Below are 23,921 nucleotides of genomic sequence, written 5' to 3'. Positions count from 1 at the left end.
TGAATCTTGTTACTGTATGCTGTAAATGGAAGGAGTGAAAAAAAATCAGTTCATATCTTTTAATCCTTGACGGCAAAACCAAGACCATTCTCACAGAGCTGGTGCACCAGATGTTCCTTGAGATTAATCATTCCCCCACTATGGGTAGGAAGAATGTGCCTTTTGTTCTTAAATGTAGAACAAACACCCACAGCCACATGACAGAGGGCCTGCCTGGCAGGAATAGCTATTCTAGTAACTGCAGATGATGAGCTGATACAGTGTATCCCTTATGTTTAGAATCGGAGCAGCTGGAAAAATATACTTGATTATTCTGGAAATCATGTACACAAATACAAAGAAAGATACAATATTCTGTGAAAGAGGGCAAAGTCATCGTTAACAACAATTGCGACAGGTGATTTGATACTGAGTGAGTTTCAGGCACCTTCCTTTGCTGAGTGCATGAGCTGCTTACTCTGGGAGATTACTAATGAGGGTGGGGCTCTGGGGAGCTTTTGAACTTGTAGCACTATATTTATTGGTATTTAAAGCCCTACCTCCTTGGTAGTGAACAAAGGGCTGCTTAGGGATTTGTGGGAAATAAAAAGTTATGATGGTAATTAGAAGAAGGATAGGAACGTGGTACACCTTTTCTTCCACATGGGAAGTTCTCTGTAAAAACACTGCAAGATGAATCAGGCAAGGCCATGGACTTGGAAAAAGAAAGGAGGAGAAACAGATGGTGACATAGAAGAATAGATTAATTCTGTAACCATTTACAGTCCTCCTCAGCTTTCCAACCCCAATTCAAAAAGCACAACAAATATAAGGCCAGGTTCTACATTAAAAGCTGATAGTGTTATACATCTACTTCATATTAATTACTAAAAAATGTCAACAGATGGTAAAGCCTTCTACGAACCTAGGGCCGATTTAAACTGGTGAACTGTAATTGCAATTCTGCAAATCATATAAAGTCCTGAAGCTAATTACCATATTTGGTCCTATATCATTCTTCCCTACCTGAGATAAACAAGAATAGGCTCGGATGAAATGGTTTAGATATTCCCCCCCCCAAAAAACAGAAATATCTAAAGAAGACAAGAGTAAAATGTACTATGAATGACAATGGTTTATTTTTATCTTTCCTATTTGACCTGCCACTGTCAACATTATTTTTAAGATCAGCAGTGGAGAGTTCACATACTCACTACTCTGTGTATTCACTTGTTTTATTGACAATAGCATTAAAAAAGTCATTCGTAGGCCGGGAGCAGTGGCTCATGCCTGTAATCCCAGCACTTTAAGAGGCCAAGGCAGGTGAATCACTTGAGGTCAGAAGTTCAAGACCAGCCTGGCTAACATGGAGAAACCCCATCTTTACTAAAAGTACAAAACATAGCCGGGTGTGGTGGCGCACGCCTGTAGTCCCAACTACTCAGGAGGCCGAGGCATGAGAATCACTTGAATCTGGGAGGTGGAGGCTTCAGTGAGACGAGATCATGCCATTGCATACCAGTCTGGGTGACAGAGCAAGACTCTGTCTCAAAAAATAGAAATAAAAACTAAAAAATAAAAACAAAAAATCATTTGTAGTTAATAATACTATACTTTAACAGTATTTATTATTTAATATTTTCTTATTGAGTCATGACAACATGAGGCAGATGCTATTTTTATTCCTGTTATAGGCAAGGACACTGAGAAGTTAAATAGCTTACCCAACATCAGGAGAACCTGCTCCTGATGTTTAACACGGGTTCTTTTCTATTTCCTAAGTGTCTAGGCTGGTTTGAGAAAGAAAGGGAAAGAGCACAAGAGAGAGAAATTTAAAGCTGGGTGTCCAGGGGAGACATCACATGTCGGCAGGATCCATGATGCTCCCATAGCCGTAAAACCAGCAAGTTTTTATTAGCGATTTTCAAAAGGGGAGGGAGTGCACGAATAGGGTGTGGGTCACAGAGATCACATACTTCACAAGGTAATACAATATCACAAACCAAATGGAGGCAGGGCGAGATCACAGGATCACCAGATGAGGTGAAATTGAAATTGCTAATGAAGTTTCAGGCACGTATTGTCATTGATAACATCTTATTAGGAAACAGGGTTTGAGAGCAGACAACCCGTCTGACCATAATTTATTAGGTGGGAATTTTTGTCCATCTGATAAGCCTGGGAGCACTATAGGAGACCGGGGCTTATTTCATCCCATTGGCTTTGACCATAAAAGACGGGACGCCTTAAAAAGGGGCCGTCTATAGGCCTCCCTTCAGGGCACATTCTCTTTCTCACAGATGTTCCTTGCTGAGAAAAAGAATTCAGCAATATTTCTCCTATTTGCTTATGAAAGAGGAGGAATATAGCTCTGTTTCCGTCCGGCTCACTGGCGGCCAGTTCAAAGTTACTTCTCTTGTTCCCTGAACATCGCTGTTATCCTGTTCTTTTTTAAAGATGCCCAGATTTCATATTGTTCAAACACACATGCTCTACAAACAATGTGTGCAGCTGACACAATCACAGGGTCCTGAGGCGACATTCGTCCTCCTCAGTTTACAAAGAAGATGACAGGATCAAGAGACCAAAGTAAAGACAGGCATAGGAAATCACAAGGATACTCACTGGGGAAGTGGTAAGTATCCATGAAATCCTCACAATTTATGTTCAGAGATTACAGCAAAGACAGGCATAAGAAATCACAAAAGTATTAATTTGGGGAACTAATAAATGTCCATGAAATCTTCACAATTTGTTCTTCTGCCATGGCTTCAGCTGGTCCCTCCGTTAGGGGTCCCTGACTTCCTGCAACAACCCAAGACCACATGGCTAACAAATGGTTAAGCCAAGATTTGAACCCAGACCAGTTTTAACAATTGTGTTATATCCAGTCTCTTTCATAACATTTGCAGTGTCTTTAAGTCATCACTGAATTAAAAATTAATCTTCCTGCCTTATAAATTAGATCCTCTTGATATTTTTCCAGCTTTTCTAGGCTGTCTAAGATCCTGCCCCAGTGGGATTATGAAGGGGCAAGGAGCCCTCAGCACAAAAATGTTGTATTCATTAGCCAGAGGTGCAATGCTAAGAGAGGAAGCATGCATGACCTGCGTGAGAGATGCTGGGGTGAGTGAGCCCTAGCTTTGGTGAAGAGTGGGAGGATTTCCAGAGAACCTACTGGTAGATTCAATAGAAAGCCAGTTTTGATCACCTGCCAGGCCCCGGAATCAATGCCAGCTCACAATAATACATGCCTCTTGCCTTGTCTTCTTCTTCCAGATCCAACCCTGGAGGGTTAAGAATCTGAAACTAGTTAGGATTGGGGGTGGTGAGTGAGGAGGGAGAAGGAGCTGATTGCTGTCCCCACCTCCAGTGCTGGAGGTGAGCAGCTGTGGATGAAATCTGGAGCTTGCATTATCATCATTAACTGATCATATTGATAGTGAACTGAGATATCTGAGAGACTAAAGTAACTAGATGACTCTTTTGGTCTATCCGCAGTCTTAGGAGCTATCCCAGTTTCATGCAAAGAGGGCAGGGATAAAGGAGCTGCCACAGCAAATTTGAATGACCAGTGGAAAAAGAGTGGCATTTTTCTTCTGTCACCTGTCTCCATCCTGACAAGTCCTGTTTGTTAAACTTAATGGTTTCACTAGCACAAAGAGGAGGGAGACATTAGCTATGCAAAACTTCCCAGAGACAATGGCATTTGAACTGAGCCCCTAAGGATGGAGGGGAATTACTAGGAAGGGAATAAAGACATGTGGAAAACCACACCTAAAGGAATGCAAGTAACAATTTCTGAGTTGGCTGTATTTGTGACGCTGGAGCACAGTGGATCAGGAGATGAGGATGAAAATTACGCTGGATGACTAATTACAATAGTAAAGACCTGGAACCAACCCAAATGCCCATCATTGATAGACTGGATACAGAAAATGTAGCACATATACACCATAGAATACTATGCAGCCATAAAAAGAATGAGTTCATGTCCTTTGCAGGGACATGGATGAAGTTGGAAGCCATCACTCTCAGCAAACTAACACAAGAACAGAAAACCAAACACCACATGTTCTCACTCATAAGTGGGAGTTGAACAAGGAGAACACATGGACACAGGGAGGGGAACATCACACACTGGGGCCTGTCAGGGGGTTGGGGAGCAAGGGGAGGGAGAGCATTAGGAGAAATACCTAATGCGTGTGGGGCTTAGAAGCTAGATGACGAGTTGATAGGTGCAGCAAACCACCATGGCACACATACACTTATGTAACAAACTTGCATGTTCTGCACATGTATCCCAGAACTTAAAGTATGCATATATAAAATAAATATAACAAAATCCAGGAAAATTAAAAAAAAAAAATAAAGCCAGGCGCGGTGGCTCAAGCCTGTAATCCCAGCACTTTGGGAGGCCGAGACGGGCGGATCACGAGGTCAGGAGATCGAGACCATCCTGGCTAACACGGTGAAACCCCGTCTCTACTAAAAAAAATACAAAAAACTAGCCGGGCGAGGTGGTGGGCGCCTGTAGTCCCAGCTACTTGGGAGGCTGAGGCAGGAGAATGGCGTAAACCCGGGAGGCGGAGCTTGCAGTGAGCTGAGATCCGGCCACTGCACTCCAGCCTGGGTGTCAGAGTGAGACTCCGCCTCAAAACAACAACGACAACAACAACAACAACAACAACAACAACAAAATAAAGGATGAAAAAAGATTAAAAAAAAAAAAAAAAGGAAAAGAAAATTAGGCTGGATGAAAATTGAAAAGGGCCTTGAATTATAAGTCAGGGATTTTGGCTTGTACCCTCTAGGCCTACATAGGAAGTCATCAAAGGTCTTAAGCATGGAGGCAGCATAATGTAGTATGTGTTAAGGAATGATGCTAGATTTTTTGCCAGTGGCATCCCTTTGGATGATCCTTGGTTCCAACATCTTGCCAGGCAGTTGGCTACATTAGACTGTTGATTTCTCTTTCTTTATTGTTCCAAGGCCCCTACTCTATTTCACCTCCTCTGTAGATTACTGAAAACACCCCCTGCCTTCATAAAGGAAATATTTCAATACGTATTCCTCCTGAAATACACAATAGTTGCCCATCAGTGCCTAAGATGAGCCAGTGACTAGAATTTTGAAAACAAAATCAGCTGTTACGATGTGGAAGAAAGGGAAGCAAACAGTGCTTGGGATGCACTTGTTAAACTGTAACGTACAACAAAATCAGTCTTCTGGAGGAAGGAACAGGTGGTACGCATGGAACAAAGCTGGAGCAAGATCAAGAGACATGAGAAAAACACGAATCTTTTAACCTACAGCCAGAGAGTGATGGCGGAGAAAACATGCAGATAATTTAACAGGTATATGTTGGGAAGAAACACAAGACAATCAAGAAACATGTCAGTTAGTCACTACTTGTGAGAGCAAAGCTATGTGGCAACTGAGAGCAAGAGTTCTAAAGTCAGTTCCTGGATTTGAATCCTTATCCTGCTACTGGTGAGAGATGTATTTTGGACAAGGTATTTAACACCCTCTATGCCCCACTTTACACATAGAAAAATGGGACTAATATAGCATCTTCTTTAAAGGTTTATGAGGATCCAGTTAAATGAGATGATGATGATGATGATGATGATAACGACGACGATGATGATGATGTGTGTGTGCGTCTGGAATAGTGAGTGCCTAGAAGAGTAAGTGTTCAATAAAAGTAGCTTTCATTACTTGGTCAAAGGTAATCCTAACTGTTCTTGGAAATTTTTCCATAAATAGCTCCATTTTGTAGTTAAGCATTGCTGTTAGATGTACTCTTTAAGATAATCAAGATGGAAACACCTTGGAATTTTTTTTTTGTTTTTTTTCAGATCATAGCTCACTGCACCTTGAACTCCTGGGCGCAAGCAATGGTCCCATCTCAGCCTCTGGCGTAGCTGGGACTACAGGTGTGCACCACCACGCCTGGCTAATTTTTTTTTGTTTGTAGAGACAGGGTCTCTCTATGTTGTCCAGGCAAGTCTTAAACTTCTGGCCTCCAGTGATCTTTCCACTTTGGCCTCCCAAAATGCTGGGATTACAAGCATGAGCCTCTGTGCCTGGCCATCTTGGAAACATTTAATGAGTAGGTTGAACAAATAATATAACTCTAAAAACTAAAAGTCCAAAATAAAGCAATGCTTAAAACACACCTTGTGACCAATAGGAACACTGAGATATGCTTTCTAATTTGCTGTATTTAGCTTTCACCTCAGAGGCCGTCAAGTAAAGAAACAATATTTGACAAAGAAGTTGCACACAGTCTAAAGAAACAATTTTTATTTCTAGAATTCTAAATCACTTGGCAAAAGCAATTCTTTCATTCTCAGATGGTGAAACCAAAAAAAAGGGCAGTCATGTAAATGAATTAAAATGACAAATTCTTAGATTTTATTAATGCATTTATTTGAAGTTTTAAAAAGAAACATCAGAGAAAAATTTCTATCCGATGGCCAAGTCAAAGATAATGTTATAAATCATTACTACAATGATTTTTTTTCCTTAATAGACATAGGTCACTTGGCAAGTCTCAAACGTGTGATTGGAAAGCTTATGAGTAGGATGAGGGACCACAAAGCAAAGCATATTCCATATAAAGTTGTAATATAATTAAAATTACTACCGAAGCAAAACCACACTTCATGCATTTTTATCATGGGTGGTACCAAATACATGCAATGAGAAACCGAATAGCTAATTAGATTAGTGTAATGGCTTGTAAAATGAAACAGAAAGTACATTTATGCCATAAAGGGTACTCAGACCAAATGATAAATGATCATCATGGCAAAATGTGAATCCCAGGCCCTGAGGTCTCCTGGGTTTATGCATCTGCTTGCCAATGTTGAACAATGACAGCAGAAATTCCTCTTTTAATCAAGTGGTAGTGGGATATGACATAGGCTATTCTGACATGTGTTTTTTTCTAGACTCATACAAAAGAAATCCATGGCTCTTTAAGGAGCCATGACTTCAGATTCTGTCAGAATAAATTTCCATAAGGTTTACTGCTTGTATTGAGCAAAGAGAATGCCTGTTCTTCACGTCAATTAGTATACTTTCAAATCAAAGCAACATGACTAGGGTTTGACTTGTTAAGCAAGAAGTCATTTGCATCAGGAGAGTTCCTGTGTTGAGGGTTCACCAAATAATTTGTAATAGTTTTTCTGGTGCTCAACTCTATTATTAAAAGGAGGTGAGCATTCTTGATCTTTCTATTCTACTTGCTACTTTTCTTGTGATCCTCACCCCTTTCTAGCTCGGGATGTTCTGTAGCTGTGAGACACATTTTAAAAAATTCTCCAAGCTGTGTTTGTATTTTATTTTCATATGTTAGAAACTTGAGAGGATACAGTTGAGGATCTCATGGCATTTTCATATCACCCAAGTGCAATTTCATATTCCATGCACTCTCTGGGCAGGCAAGCCCATGATTTCAATTCCCATTCATAAGCCTAATGATTGCCAAATTTGGATCTTTCTCTCAGCTTCTCACCCAAATATCTACCCTCCCATCAAATCATTCTTCTTGTTTTCCCTCAAGATAATCAAAATTGATATGTCCAAAGGGACTCACCAACTTCTAGCAAAACTGCTTCTTCACTATGTTTCCTTTTCAATGAATGGCACCTGTCCACCCAGTTGCCTACACCTTGTCCCTGACATCTAACATTCTTTCATCTTCTCAGTATGTCCCCAACCTTTTCTGTTCCCTGTCCTAAAAACTGAAATAGCCACATTTTTCCATCCTCTCACTCCTAATTCTGGCCAATATGATCTCCCATTGAACTACTATAAGAAGCCTCCTATTTGGTTTCTCTGGATGCACTCTTTCTTCCTTCCGTTCCGTCTTCTATCCTCAAAGGGATATTTCAAAAACAAATATGATTGGCTCCTGTTTAAAGCACTTCAGTGGCTCTCTATCACCTTCAAGATAAAAATTCAAACTCTACAGACTCTTGCAAGATCTTCAAGGTCTTGTCACTGGCCATGTCTTCAGACTTTTCTATCACAAGTCTCAACTTAAAATGTATTAGACAACTATTCTGAATTTTGCCTAAGACTTTTACTTTGTGCTCTCACCTTCCAGCCTTAGTTTGGGCTGCTATAACAGAGTACTATGACTGGGTGGCTTAAACAACAAATATTTCTTATAGTTCTGGGGGCTGGGAAGTCCAAGACCAAGGCACTGGAAGATTTGGTGTTCAATAAGGGCCACTTTCTGGTTCTCAACGTGCTCTCTGGAGTGTCTGTACCCTTGTCACTTAATTACCTCCCAAGGTCCCACCTCTAATACCATTGTATTGGAGTTAGGATTTCAATGTATGAATCCTGGGGAGGTGGAGGGACACACACAGCCCACAACCCAGCCTTAATGTATCTGATTTATAAATCTAGATACACGATTCCTCCTACCTGGTCAACTCCAAAGTACTGTTGAGTCTCTACTTGGAGTCCCTATTCTCCTACCCTGCCTTTGTAACCCCCAAGTCTGCATTTGGTACTGTTATATTGTACTTTCTCAATACTCTGAACTTTCCCAGCAAATCATAACCATTAGGCTGTTTCGTATTTGCATGTTGACATATTTAACTCCCCCCAACTAAACTGACATCCACACAATAGGAAGAGACACATCTGACTTTTTGTGGTTATATTCTCTGGGTTCTGTCCAGTACATGGCACAGTGAGTTCTCAAAAATACTTGTTAAATGAATGAATAAGTGAATGTTTTATACCAATGACTCTCCAACCTTAAAAGGTACGGTAAGATAAATAAGTATATTATCTATTCTTTTAATAGTTGTTTTGGTAAAATAGTTATCTTTATACAATTTGGTTTATTGAGCTTTACTTTTAGAAAGGAGATGAAGGATTAAAACAACCCCCAAACCAAAAAGAGCTCTAACCTTAACTGTAGCTCCTGGGAAGAAAAGCCAGTTGCCTGTGTCCACTGGGTCGAGACTATCTTCTAAAATGACTTGTCTGTGAGCTGAATTGATGATCAGGATGTTATCTAAGGCCCAGCAGGCTTCATACACTTCACCTACATGAAGATTTTCCTGCTTCCACTGAAACTGGACATTCTCCCCTTTGGCATCCTCAGGAAGGTAGAGGATATGGATGATTGTGCTGACATTGGAAGGGGCTCTGCAACATAGAGAGAGATGGGAAGTTCAGCAATGTTGACTTTTTCTTTCTTAGAGATGAATTTTGTTTCTTAAGGTTGTAGTTTCATGATCTCAAGAATGTTATATTTATTACCGATAAAATACCCACAATCTCGTGGCCCTTAAATCTTTTAATATTTGCTGACTATTAAGATTTTCATATTGAATGATGACAGTTCAAGTAATAAATACCTACAAAAGGTTTACATGGAACACAAGTCAGGCACTAAGTATGTTCAAGTAAGTCAGTAAGGGAAAAATTAAAGAGAAAATGGCACATACTGTTATGGCTTATGTAAAAAAATTACAAATCACAAAGTATATCCAGCACAATTTTTTGCACATGGCAAACATACAATCTAAAACAGGTTACTCAATAATAAGGAGAAAAAATATAAAAGGGTGATTTTTTTTTTTTTTTTTTGGAAACAGGGTCTTGGCCTGTTGTACAGGCTGGAGAGCAGTGGTGCTATCACAGATCACTGTCATCTTGAACTCCTGGCTCAAGTGATCCTCCCTTCTTGAGTAGCTAGGACTACAGGCATCCATCACCAGACCCAGCTAATTTTTATTTTTATCAAAATAGGTCTTGCTATGTTGCCCAGGCTGGTCTCAAACTCCTGGGCTCAAGTGATCCCTTCTGCCTCAGCTTCCCAAAGTGATGGGACTGCAAGCGTGAGCCACCGTGCCTGGCAAAGCTGTGATCTTAATGTTGATTCTTACTTTGAAATTATTCACCTATTAGAAACCACTGTGTGCAATATGTTTAACAATCAATCTAAATTATTTTTATTTCTACTAACCAGATATGTTTTCATATGTTTAGTCTGTATCAAATGTGAGATTTGCCATAATTAAATGCTCTCACTTATAATACCTCACCATTTCATATAGATCATCCTTAAAAACATGATATAACATGATTTTCTATATTACCTCTACTAGAATCTAGATCCTTCTGCTATATAATAAAATATTTTTATTAAACATTTTCTTCCACCAAAGTAGAAACCTGCTGTAGTAAAAATGATTGCCTTTGCTAAGATTAAAAGTGGTACTAAAATGCAAACTAGCGGTACCCTGGGCTTGTCATAAATCAGTTTTGAAAGGACTAGAGAAGAGCCATATTTCTCACTCACCAATGAAGCACATATATATCTGTAAAATTGTCACCATAGTTATAGATGGTGTACCTTACCTTTGGGGGTAATCAATTCCCTTTTCTTTTAAAATATTTCATGATGACTATGCTTTTAACTTCCCAAAGAATTGAAATTGATGAAGAGAATATATTTAGGTAGTGATTGGGAGCACTTTCACTCTAACCTCCAATGGTAAGGGAAATTTGCATTGGTTTGGTACATGGCCTAAAACTCAAAGTACCATTTAGTGAAAAATAGATGGGTTCCGCTGAACACAGTCTTTATATGTTCTAACTAAATATGTAGTTTCATTGTTCATCATATCAAAAACTTGTAGCTGTTTTCCAGCAAGAAATATGTACCATAATTTACTTAAACTATGATATATAGCATACTAGAAAGAGAAAAAAATGGAAAAATGGAAATACAGGTAAAATTTTCAATATTTATGCTTCTTTGTTTAAAGCCATTTATAGAAATATTTAATATGAATGCATTTTCATAACTACTAGAAATTACAAAGAATAGCAAAATGTTCTGTTATAAAATTGTCACAGTATGTCAGCGCTCAGTTTGTATCAGGTGCCCATACATTATATTTTGTCCTGACACAGAGAGAGACAATGTATTAAAATCCATGAGTTAGAAACACTTTTCTCAGTTTTTGGTTAGACTAAAGATTTGTAAAGTTTTTATTATTATTATTTTTAAACACCACTACCAAAGAAACTTTAGACAAACTGGCTTGGTATTATACTGACAGCCTAATATTTATTCTACTACCCTAAATAATAGTTCTTTTAATATGGAACTATCATAAAGAAAATAGCCGGTAGAAAAAAAGAAAGCTGTCACAAAACTGATAAGAAAATATTCCACTTAAGTTATGCTAACTTAAGAGCTAACCCAATCATAATAATCACTTTATAAAAGTTTAAGCTATTTTTTTCCTTTAAATATCTTATACCTAAAATTAAGTATCCATTTAGAATTTATTTCACGGTTTAAACTCTTCAGTAGTGACAAACATAATTTGAGTTTTGCTAATCTAGCCAAATCTTTTTCACATGAACGAATTTCTTCATCCTCAAGCATCCTACCTTATTTTCTTATTGAGGGATATTTTTTAATAAAGAAAATGTAATATGTAATTACAAGTCGCATCACAATTATGACAATAGAATTTTAGAACTGGCCTTAGGGAAGTTAGAAAGGATGTGACAAAACTGGAGATTAGATGTAAAGGGCCCTGTGGCTATTAACTCAATATCATCACAGACTGGAAGGGATTTAAGTAGTCATTTGATGTACTTCCAGACCATAAGGCAGGCCGGAGTTAGGCCACCTAGAGCAATGGGTGGTGATATTATTTTGTGGAGAATGTTATCATAAAAGCTATGATCGCAAATTTACTTTTACCAAACATAATTTGTTATAAGTACTGCTGACAGGAGGAAGTTCTGAATGGAAAATGACACTTTTAATAATATCTTCTCCGAACAGGGTCGGTCATAATATGCGCATCCATAGAATTCAACATAATTAACAACCAGAGTCCTTTTCACCCTAAAGAAAAAGTTGGTGGTAGATTAAAGGCATATAGGAGAGTAGAATTCCATCTATGTCAGAATTTAAGAAAATACTTTAAATTACAACAAACCTAATTTTCTCTAGCTGAATCCAGTCCGCAGAGTTATTCTTGGCATATAACACGATGATGCTGGGGTCTGAATAACTAAAGCGACATGAACCTGACCCTGTAAATAGTAATAACAATAAATTTCAAGGTTAAAAAATGATGCAAATACATATTATCTTTTCTGATAAATATTTTAGATAACCTTTAAACTATTAGATATTTGTCTGGTAACTTCCCCATTCTTCTAACGATGCTGAAATTTCCTGTGATCTGTTCTGGTAACTATCATTTGATAAATAATCTTAGGAACCAGAAAAAAAGGTAAAATAAATAAAAATTGCAGATTTCTTTAGAGATACATGAACTACTAAATTAAATTGTAAAATAAATACTTAGTGCTACGCCAAGAAATAACTAAGTATTATGGGATGGCTAATAAGGTCATCATGGTTCTTGCAAGTTAATATCAATTAGGGGTGATTACATTAAATGGTACATAAGTCATTCCACTGAAGAATAAAAACACCATTCTTTTTCTGTGTGTGTATTATCTAAATGATGAGACAGTACATGAGAAACTAAAATACTGTAAAGAAAACTCAAATACTAAACGAATGAGTCCTATTACGGATGTGATTTGTATTACTCTCCCATAGCCCAGCATCACAGATTTCAAATACAGATTATGTCGCTTTGTGAATATTTGGTGATTATTTATCATGATTATTTTCAATAGTGGAAACACTAGCACCAAAGAAAATTTTTAAGCTGATAAGAATCCGTTTCCACATGTCAAATGAACTCATATAATAAAGCATAGCATGACTCCAATTTCAAAGCTCTCAGAATGCCCAAAACAGCCCTGAAACATTTGCCAGAAGAGTATTGTAACGGATGTAGCACAAATTTTTATACTATCTTTAAATGACTGAATCAAAAGAAAAAAAAATAGTGCGATTTATGTTTAACTTTCACCCATCTGCTAGAGGAGCCTCAGTTTCAGCAAATGGCTTCTGTTGAAAATTTTACATTTGTAGTGCTCAGGGGTTCCAAGCTTTAATCAGACTCATTTATTTTATCTCAGTGGCGTTTAGTACAAAACCAGTTAGTTTGTAATTGCCAGAACTGGCAGTGTACTAAAAGGCCAAACAGCAGTTTTCCTAGATTTATTCTCACAGCCAAAACGTAAGTGAAAAAGCATGAAAGAAAAGGATATTCAAAGGAAAGCTACCGAGCAGCACTGATCTCAAATGGAAACCCGCCTTATGCTACTTTAATTGTTGCTAAAATTCTACTTTTCATGAGCAGGTGCTTAAAATAAATATCAAACTGTGCGACTGGAAATGGTGACAGGAAGGATTATGTAGGACAAACTTCAATACAAACAAGAATGAGGTCTAGCAGAGAATCTGTGATTTTGAAGGAAAGTTCAAATTAGCCTCAAGAATTTAAATGTTACTCGTGTGCTTCCTTTATGTCTTACACACCATAACTACTTAAAAGCAAATGTATAAGGCAAGTCTCTGCAAAAGGAAAGCATTCAACAAATGATAACCAAAAATGTTCCTTACAGAAAGCAATTTCTTGTGAATTGTTTACAAATTAAGAAAGAGAAGGAAAGCTGATACACACAAAAATAAAAATGTGTCAAAATATAGCCTTGATGACAAATATGACTTCTCTTGTCTGTTTTCTTATGCTACCATCTCAGTGTCATGAGGTTAACTTTTTTATGCATCTAGAAAATAAAAAGGCACCCAGCAGATGACTCACTTTTCCTCAGCCACTCAGTAACATTTTCTTATATCTAAAACATTAGTTTTTGTTGAATGCATCTCTTCCTTGCCATGTCAAGGGACTCTCACTGGCTCTTGCCAGATCTCTGCAATAGTGATAGTGAATAGTTAGTCTCCCTGTCCCAGCCTCACCGGTTCTCACCCAGCTAGTGTTGCCAGCGCTCTTTCTGCAAGTCAGCGGAATCGTGTTACCTCTGTGCTTATAACAATTCCTCAGTCCTTTGAGGGAAAAGCTGCACTTCCATCCCCAGTGGGGTAAAGGTGCACAGTTCCTACAGATCAAATGTGTACCCTGAGAAACAGAACTAGCCCAGGGTTATCTTGAAGCCTTCATATATAAAAAGATGACCAAAAAGGCGGCCGGGCGCGGTGGCTCAAGCCTGTAATCCCAGCACTTTGGGAGGCCGAGACGGGCGGATCACGAGGTCAGGAGATCGAGACCATCCTGTCTAACACGGTGAAACCCTGTCTCTACTAAAAATACAAAAAATTAGCCGGGCGAGGTGGCGGGCGCCTGTAGTCCCAGCTACTCGGGAGGCTGAGGCAGGAGAATGGCCTAAACCCGGGAGGCGGAGCTTGCAGTGAGCTGAGATCCGGCCACAGCACTCCAGCCCGGGCAACAGAGCGAGACTCCGTCTCAAAAAATAAAAAAATAAAAAATAAAAAAGATGACCAAAAAGGCAAAGAGATTCCAACAGAGGGGTGGACAACTGTAAGACCATGATTGGGGCTCAGGGTATGAGTGGTCAGCCAGTGGAGAGGCAATGCCTATGCCAGAGGAACTGAGGTGGAAGGTACCAGCTGGAAGGAGCACTTCCCAAGAGAGCCCTCAGCTTTGGAAATCTGCCTCACTCAGAGGCCACTCTCACCAGATTACCCTTCCAAACATACCAGGCCAATGATAAATGATTCCCTACTCCCGCCCGGTGTTGCTGTATGTATAACTGGGTAAGTTTTTTCTTCACACAAACCCTCCAAATTGCAATCCCACTGTCCCATAGACTTTGGTCAGCAGAATATGTTTTGTTCTTGCCTAGATTGAAATGGCTGCTTGACTCTGTCTGGGGTGAGAGGAGGAAAGAGTTAGTCATTGCTCATCCCTTTGTCATGTATCCAGGTGCTTAATGTCACTCCTGGCTCCCTGTGCCCAGACACTGTGACACCCCTCAAGGTACCTTCTTAGGGAGTGAGGAGGCAATGCTAAGCAGGCAGCACCTGTAACAGGCACTTCTTTATTTCCCCTCTTAAATCAGAGATATTTATTGCCAAAGTTGAAATTTAAAACCAGAAAGGAAGGACAATTTCAAATGTCAAATGCAAAATATCATCTTACTTGCCTGTTCGTTTTCCTCCTTCAGGTCACTTCCAATGTAATCCCTCACTCTGAGGCAGCAATTTTTTAAGAATTTAAGGAGTTGTTGAAGAAGGAAAGGTAATGGAGAATCATGGCTATCAAGGTGTGGTCTGAGAGGAACTGATGAACTTAAATGGTCTACAAATGCAGCACTTTCTTTTGTACTTTCAGGCAAATGAGCAAAGCCCATATACTTCATTTTTACCCACAACAAGGGTAAAAGTGACTAAGGGTTTCTAAGGTTTGGTAGTCATAAATAAAATTAGCAAACATCATGAATTTACTGAGGTCCCCACACAGTCTGAGAAATCTGGCCCTCACACACTGATGCACACAGAATACTTCTATGCCCCCAGTATGGGGGAAGGAAGGATTTTTTTTGTGAAAGGTAAATGGTTCCAGTGGTCTTGGTTATCAATTCTTGATTTTAAATTGACAAATAAATTGGTGAATGATAAAGATAAACCTACAGTCATAGCAACTGTCACACTATCATATTGTTTACTCAACCCCATAAAATATAAGGCAAATTGTTATCAATTGTGCCTATGAATTTGTCATTTTAATAACTTCCTTTGTATGATCAAGTTAAATATAAAAATTCTGGCTTTTAAAAATTTTCTAGCATTTTAATGTAAAATCCTATGTGTAAGTTCATTCTTACTAGGTTAACAATGTAAAACATGTAATTACAAAACATAGGAACACAGATTATAATGCCCTCATCCACACGTACCATCCTACCAGTGTTTTCTGCCATCCTCCTCTTACGGTGGATGAAATATTTCTGCTATAATCAAAGGTTAACTTCCTCATGTGGTCTATTTAGATCCCACCTTGCCTTGCTTCTTAAAGAGTCCTCCACTCTTCCTCCTGCATCATCAATTTCTCCCAATGAATTTCCTGGATAATGTCTATTATCTTACAAACATCTAACAATATACAACTCATCTTCCATCTTAAAAAAAACACAAAAAACTTTCTCGATGTTATGCCCCCACCTTCTGCTCCTTCCCTTCCTACTTTTGCTCCCTTTTCAGGCAAAACTTCTCCAAGGGGTTGGCCATCCAGTGATTGCCTCCACTTTCTCACAATCTATTTTCTTTTCCCCACTCCATCCAGGCTTCTACTCTCAAATACTCCGTTGATACCACTCTTGGCTAGTCCCCAGGTCACTGGGGAGTTCATGCTGCCAAATCAACAGATTGCTTTCCCAAATTCAGGTTATGCGACTTTGCAGCAGGATTTGTCAAGGCTGATCTGACATTTCTGGGATGTTCTCTTCTCTTCACTTCCACCACCCTCTTGATTTTTCTCCTGCTTCACTGGCCATTGCTTCTGAGTCTCCTTTGTGGCCCTTTTCCTCTTACTCTCAAATATTTTTTATTAATTTAATTTTTAATTTATAATAATTGCACAGATTTATGGGGTACAGTGTGCTGTTATGATATATGTATACATTCCAGAATGATTAGATCAGCCAATTAACACATCCATCACCTCACATACTTCATTCTTACTTCTTAAATGGGCATATTAATCTTAGTAAGTCAAGATCAGAAGTATTGATTTTCCAGTAACCAAATATTCTGTGTGTCTCTTCATTTCGAAAGACACCACCCCAAATACAAACAAACAAACAAAAAAACCTAAATTGGTGTTTAGGAAGAAATGTAATAAAATTGTAACCTTATAGAAAAATGGTTCTCTAATTTGTAATATGATGAAGTAACGAGAAAAATCTGATGGTAGGTGTATCTTATAATGTATCACCTAGCCTTTAACAGATCATACTTAATTTTTCTTATTTGAGAGAAGCCTACATGATAATGAATTCAATGCTTATTAGCACTACTAACAATTCTATATAATTTTGTACTCCACTTTTTAGAGTAAAATTGCCTCTGATATAACATATCTTCCAGAGAGGCAGTATGTGTAGGGTTAGGAGAATGGATAGAGGAGACAGGCTGCCAGGGTTGCAATCTGAGCTTTGACACTTCTAAGATGTGTGACCTTTGACACGTCTTAAGTTGTGTGGCCTTGGGCAAGTCACTTACTCTTTCTGTGTCCTAACTTCTGCACTTGTAAAATGTGAAAAATGACAGCAACTGCTTCACAGAACTGTTGTAAAAATTAAGGTGTTAACACAAGAAAAGTACCTAGAAAATAGTTACTGGTGCATACTATTTAATAAAGTTTAGCTATGATTGAATATTTCTAAAATTTATTTTTTAAATTCATTTATCCCAGAAAAAGGAGGTAATGCCTGATCATATTTGTTCATGGACAAAATATTAAATTCAACTACTACTTACTAAAGAACTTACAATACACTTTTCCTCTATAGTTTCTTTTACTTTTGGCTATTCCCCTACTCTTTACTGGACATGCTATTAATTCAATAACAATATGAAAACTGAGACCTAACTGAGTAGCCCATCTATTTGTTAGCATCATTGGCAAATATACTAGTAGGGAAAGAGAAGAATCTCCTTTTACTTGTTGAAAAAAAAAAGGAGCTGCTCTGAGAGTAGGCTAGTAAGACAGATTAGGAAAAGTGGTACACTTCGTAAGGTCTGTACAGTTGCTAGAGTGGAGTTAAAATTTTAATTGTGCAGTTCCAAGCATCCAAAGAAACCAGAAAATCTGATTAGTTAGAATTTTAATAGTACCCATCCAAAAAAATTTCCAGCAACTCAAGAGAACAATTATAGGGGTTATGAACAGATAGGCCCTGCTATAGACATTTCTACTTTACAAGTAAGGAAACGAAGGTAAAGAGGTTAAAAATTTCACCCAAGGACACCTACTAACAAATGAGATTCAGAATGGAGTAGATATAAATCTATGCTTTTGACCACTTCACTATACTTCTCCTGGTGTACAAAACACTCCTTCTTCTTTCTTCTTTCTTCTTTCTTCTTCTTTCTTCTTTCTTCTTCCTTCTTCCTTCTTCCTTCTTCCTTCTTCTTCTTTTTTTTTTCAATAGTGCTACATTTTCACAGGGTACATGAATGTATTAGGACGGGTTTATGTCCTGTTGCTTCTACTCAGGCTCATGACTTAAGGCCATAATGGTCTTGTTTTTGATAAAGAGAGAAAAACCAAAAGGACTGAACCTTTAACCCCGCTGCTAGTCATCATCTCAACTCTCTCTCAGGTTTTACCATGGTAGAAGATTACAGAAAAACTGAACCAAGAGGAAATACCATGTGTACTTGGGCATCACTTCTCTGCACATCCTTGACCATTCGTCTCCTTTCCCTGCCCTCATAGCCTGTCACCCAAACCTGTAGACCCTCCTTTTGCTCATCTGTTTATGGATAGGGGTCTCACTATGTTGCACAGGCTAGAGTGCAGTGGTGGGATCAGAGTTCGTGTAGCCTCAAATTCCTGGGCTCAAGATATTCTCTCACTCCAGCCTTCCAAGTAGTTGGGACTACAAGTGTGAGCCACCATACCCAGCCCTACATATTTATTAAATTTATACCCGTTTTTTCCCTTCACCACCACCTCCTTAGATCATCGTTCACCCAGATCAACGTGAGAACTTCCTAACTGGGCGCTCAAAAGAAATACACAAAAATTAACCTTCTAAAGAATTTCTTTATTATGTATTTGCTTAAAAAAAAAAAAAAAACTATGGGAAGGCACTATAAAGAGAGCTAAAAATGTTACATTCCAAGAAAAGTAATATCCCAGCATTTTCCAACTCAATTATGTGAAAAGTATTAACCTGATATAATATTGCAATCATAAATTTAAGATATGCATGTAATTCACATTTGCTTCCTAAATAACACATTCCGCGATGGCTTGCAAATCTAGTTCTTTTTTTTTTTTTGAGATGGAGTCTTACTCTGTCATCAGGCTGGAGTGCAATGGCGTGATCTTGGCTCACTGCAATTTCCGCTTCACGGGTTCAAGCAATTCTCCTGCCTCAGCCTCCCAAGGAGCTAGAACTACAGGCGGGTGCTACGACGTTCAGCAGATTTTTGTATTTTTAGTAGAGACAGGGTTTCACCATGTTGGCCAGGACGGTCTCGATCTCTTGACCTTGTGATCCGCCTGCCTCAGCCTACCAAAGTGTTGGGATTACAGGCATGAGACACCACACCCGACCACAAATCTATTTCTTTTTTTACAAAGATTTGACCTCTCAGATAAGCAAAACAAACAAAAAACTATTTCTAAAGTTACAATTTTACCATAAAGAAATAATATTTACCAGTGTAAAACAGTACCCAGTATTTGTTATTTAAAAATGAAGGAATAAAAAGAATGACAGATATTTCTAAACAGTTGCTACCTTTTAATGTTGGAGAGATTCATCAGTATAATTCTAACAAATATTTTATTGTAAACTTGGTCTGATCTAGGCACTACTTTACCTAATCGAAAACTACAACTGAAATAGGTATCTACTTTTACTCTGGTTCTATTTAAAATACTACTGTCCCTAGTATCATTTAGAAAAAATAGACAAGTAACTTCTCACTTTTGTCATAGGAAGCCAGGCCAAGATGATGAATTAATCAATCAATTCATCAATTAGTTCATCAATAATCACCAACTATTAAAAGTATCTCTTATGTTAGAAGCATATGTGAACTCAAAAGCCTAGTTGCTGTCTTGTGATTCAGACTCATTTCTTTTAACCTCAGCTGTCATTCAGAAAAAAAAGTAGGAAAAACAGACCCTCTAACTAGCCCTTCTCACTTAAGAAGTAAAACATCATTTAGTACTGACATTTCCATAAGGGCTGCTGTGGCCACCCAAACACCAGTGGGTATGACTCTTGATGCTGGCTAGTCCTTCTGCTCGGTTAGCTCTCTTACATGATTCGGGCCTCTGTTTAATGGTTACACCCCTCAGATGCCTTACCCTGGCCACCTGTAATAAAATGCTAACCCCATCACTCATTGACCTCTGATTTAATTTTTTCATTGCATTTATTACTCCCTGACATGTTCATTTATTTGAAGGTTGCCTCCTCTCACCAGAATGTTGGCCCCTCCAGAGCAAAGATTTTGTTTCACAAATTCTAAGTGCCTTGAGAGCTGCTTCACACAGAAGAGGAGCTCAATGAACACTTGAATGAATGAAGGCAATAAAGCCCTTCCGAGACTCGTCAGTTAAACTCCAGGAAGAGTGTCTTTTGGAAATACAAAAATACTATTATTATTATTAACTTTTCTGTAGTACCTATTTTCAGCAGGATAGAGAGATGAGGTGATTTACAACCCCTGTCCACTATTACAAACACTGATGCTCTTCTAGGAAGAGCCAGAAGGGCAGCATCTCAGGCTGGCACCAAGTATTATCTGGGTAACAACATCACATAGTTCTGCCAATGCTACATTTCTGTTTCTCTGTTTAATATCTTTCCCTGGTGATAAAATAAGCTACAAGTATAAATTAACTACAGTTGGTTAAAGATATGGTGACTGCTTTAATATTTCTTGTAAGGGCTGCCTTAATTGAAACAGAAAACATAATAACCATGTTTTCAGCCAAACTAAATTCCTGCTTAACTCATGGCTCATTGTTGCTACCCAGTTCTAGGACTTAGGACCACAGTGGTAAGACATTTAAGAGATCACAAAGATGAATGTGCTTACTTGTGAGGGGCCCAGGCAGCCTCTACCACTACCCATGGTTATGTGGGGAGTTCAACTGGCAGAGAAAGGACTATATGGCTTGACTCCCAAATCAGTGCTCTTTTCCCTCTACTCATTTATACCAACAGTAAAAGTTGTTTGCCAGACTGGATTAAGAAAATGTGGCACATATACACCATGTGTATACTATCTGTATACTATGCAGCCATAAAAAAGGATGAGTTCATGTCCTTTGCAGGGACATGGATGCAGCTGGAAACCATCATTCTCAGCAAACTATCCCAAGAATGGAAAACCAAACACTGCATGTTCTCACTCATAGGTGGGAGTTGAACAATGAGAACACTTGGACACAGAAAGGGGAACATCACACACTGGGGCCTGTCGTGGGGTGGGGGGAGGGGGAGGGATAGCATTAGGAGATACACCTAATGTAAATGACGAGTTAATGGGTGCAGCACACCAACATGGCACATGTATACATATGTAACAAACCTGCACGTTGTGCACATGTACCCCAGGACACAAAGTATAATTAAAAAAAAGAAAACTTACTAAAATTGTAAAAAAAAAAATTGTTTGTCAGTATATATGAGTCATAAAGTGATATGTATATGCTGCAGAATATTCCAAATATATAAAAAAAATCCATGGCTTAAAATATCTACATTAAATAAAAAATATTACTTTGCATTAATGATTATTTCTTATTGAGAATCAGAACAGTAGCTATAGCAGTATATAGAAATCTCTATGGTCCCTATATGACAAGGCAAAAGCAATAGAACATGAAATAAAGGGAAGATAAGATGTAATCAGAATTTGAAAGGGAAAGTTGAGGCAACTTGCAGTGGGAGTAAGAAAGCAGGAAGGAAGTGTCATAAGACGAATGTCGGAATGTGAACGTGTATTATCAGTGCAACAAATCTAAGTGTAATGTTCAATGCCAACATGTTTGTCATAGACAAAAGAGGATTTACCACGAAGCTGATGAAGCTTCGGCTTCATGGCCCTCACTTTGGTCAGCACTATCTAAGGTCCTGGGAGAAGCTCTAGCAATATAGTCTGATGGCCATGTTTTATAACACTTGCAGTTGGTTAAGATCGTGGAAATACATTTATCTTGGGTTAGTGTGATATAGTTATGTGGTTTACTTTCCAATTTGTAGTCTAGTCATGTCATTCTCACTATAAAAACAGCTTCCAGGAACTCCTATGCCCATTGTGCTGATACATCCAGCATCATGACTCAAGGATAATGATGATACACTATTTAATGAGTGACGTCAACTCAGAGAGCAGCTAAGATTAGTCGCTGCACAAGGGAAGCTGAAATGTCCTGAAATATAAATAAGAGAGAGGTTTTCCAATTCTATAACGATTCTAAAAATCTAAATGACATGATCAGTAAGGAGTTGCAAAGACAAATATTAAGCATCAACTCTGATCTAACAAGCTAGAGGCAGAAAACCCTTTCTATTATTTCCAGAAAATATTACAAAATTGTTGTCATAGGAAAAGGCGATTTAAGAGTACACGGCCGGCCAGGCGTGGTGGCTCACGCCTGTAATCCCAGCCCTTCGGGAGGCTGAGGCTGGTGGATCATGAGGTCAAGAAATCAAGACCATCCTGGCCAACATGGGGAAACCCCGTCTCAACTAAAAATACAAAAATTAGCTAGGCGTGGTGGCCCGCACCTGTAGTCCCAGCTACTCAGGAGGCTGAGGCAGGAGAATCGCTCAAACCCAGGAAGCAGATGCAGTGAGCCAAGAGTGTGCCACTGTACTCTAGCCTGGCAACAGAGTGAGACTCCGTCTCAAAAAAAAAAAAAAAAAAAAAAGAAAAGATGTAAGGAAAAAAGTACTATAGAACATTTCAGGCAGTTAACAAAAATGTTGTATTTCTTGATTTTGTGATGTTTGTGATACGGTCAATTCTGAACAATTTGTAATTTGTTTTTACTTCTTTTTGCATTCTTAATAAATTTTCACATTTGTACCTAATTTGGAATGTGTAATTTTGTATTTTTTTCCTTAGAGAGAGACCCTAATCCTCACTCAAGTTGTTTAAGCTTCAAAGGTGGATCTACACAACTCAGACCCACCTCTGTACAGAGCTTGTACTGCGCTACATTCCTACATTTCAAAAATGTCTTAAATCACAGGTCCCAGAGCAAGGCAATCCAGACTACAAAGTTCATTTTCCACTTTGCTTAGCATGGCACAATCAAATGTATTTAATGACACGACAAGAATAAAGACAGAATAAGAATTTGAAATTTTTGAAATTCTTTTCTTCTCTTAAGGCAGGTTTGACTCAATTAAAATATTTATATATGGAAGTGAATCACAGTACAACTAGATTAGCATTGATGAAATGACTTCTAAGCAATGTTTACACACACAAAAATGCCATTTTTTTAAAGGCAGGGTCTTGCTCTGTTGCCCAGGCTGGAGTGCAGTGGTGTGATCACAGCTCACTGCAGGCTCAACTTCCAGCATTCAAGGCATCCTCTCGCATCAGCCTCTCAAGTAGCTGGGATTACAGGCACCCGCCACCACACCTGGCTAATTTTTTTGCATTTTTTGTAGAGACAAGGTTTCACCATGTTGCCCAGGCTGGTCTCAAACTCCTGGGCTCAAATGATCCGCCTGCCTTGGCCTCTCAAAGTGCTGGGATTACAGGTGTGAGCCACCACACCTGACCTGCCATTCATTTTTGACTGTGTTGTCAAAATGAAACCTACACTGACCCTGATAAACCTCATTAAACCTCAGGGACTCAGAAACTGGAGAGAACCTGTAATTTCCAAGGCTTGCTAACTGGAATGTTTCTGTGCTATGCCGGCCTGGAGAATCCTAAAGAGCTTTTAGAGTTTATAATCTCAAGAATACACAAGCACATAACCTGCAGCAATTATGTACTAATCAAATGCAATGCATATTAAGTACATAAAAATTCTGCTCATTGTGCAGTAGCCTATTTACCATAATATACACATAATATACAAAGAGCCAGGAAGTTTCCAAAATTCACAAATAAACTTTGTTTTTTCTTTCCATCCCTCGAGTAGTTGGCATAATAACAAACAATATAAAGAATAGCTTGATTTGATATAAAATCAAAGCCACTTAAAAATACAAGTATTAGTAACTCCTACTGAAAATTAAAGAGTTACTTCCTTCCT

At 38.5% G+C, this 23,921-nt stretch overlaps 1 protein-coding gene across 2 annotated transcripts in view; it reads right to left on the bottom strand.

Annotated features, from left to right (window-relative positions):
* The window catches only part of RELN (reelin), a 517,743-nt gene that overhangs the window by 233,904 nt on the left and 259,918 nt on the right, over positions 1-23,921 (bottom strand). For both annotated transcript variants that reach the window (XM_033192854.1, XM_033192856.1), the window contains exons 9-10: positions 11,982-12,078; positions 8,919-9,159 (exon numbers count right to left, since the gene is read on the bottom strand). In XM_033192854.1, coding sequence (XP_033048745.1) covers positions 8,919-9,159; positions 11,982-12,078 — 338 coding nt within the window. The remainder of the gene's footprint in view (positions 1-8,918; positions 9,160-11,981; positions 12,079-23,921) is intronic.

Source organism: Trachypithecus francoisi, unplaced genomic scaffold (genome assembly GCF_009764315.1).
Source record: "Trachypithecus francoisi isolate TF-2019V2 unplaced genomic scaffold, Tfra_2.0 Lachesis_group4, whole genome shotgun sequence".
Lineage (NCBI taxonomy): Eukaryota > Metazoa > Chordata > Mammalia > Primates > Cercopithecidae > Trachypithecus > Trachypithecus francoisi.
This window is presented reverse-complemented; position numbering and strand designations above follow the sequence as displayed.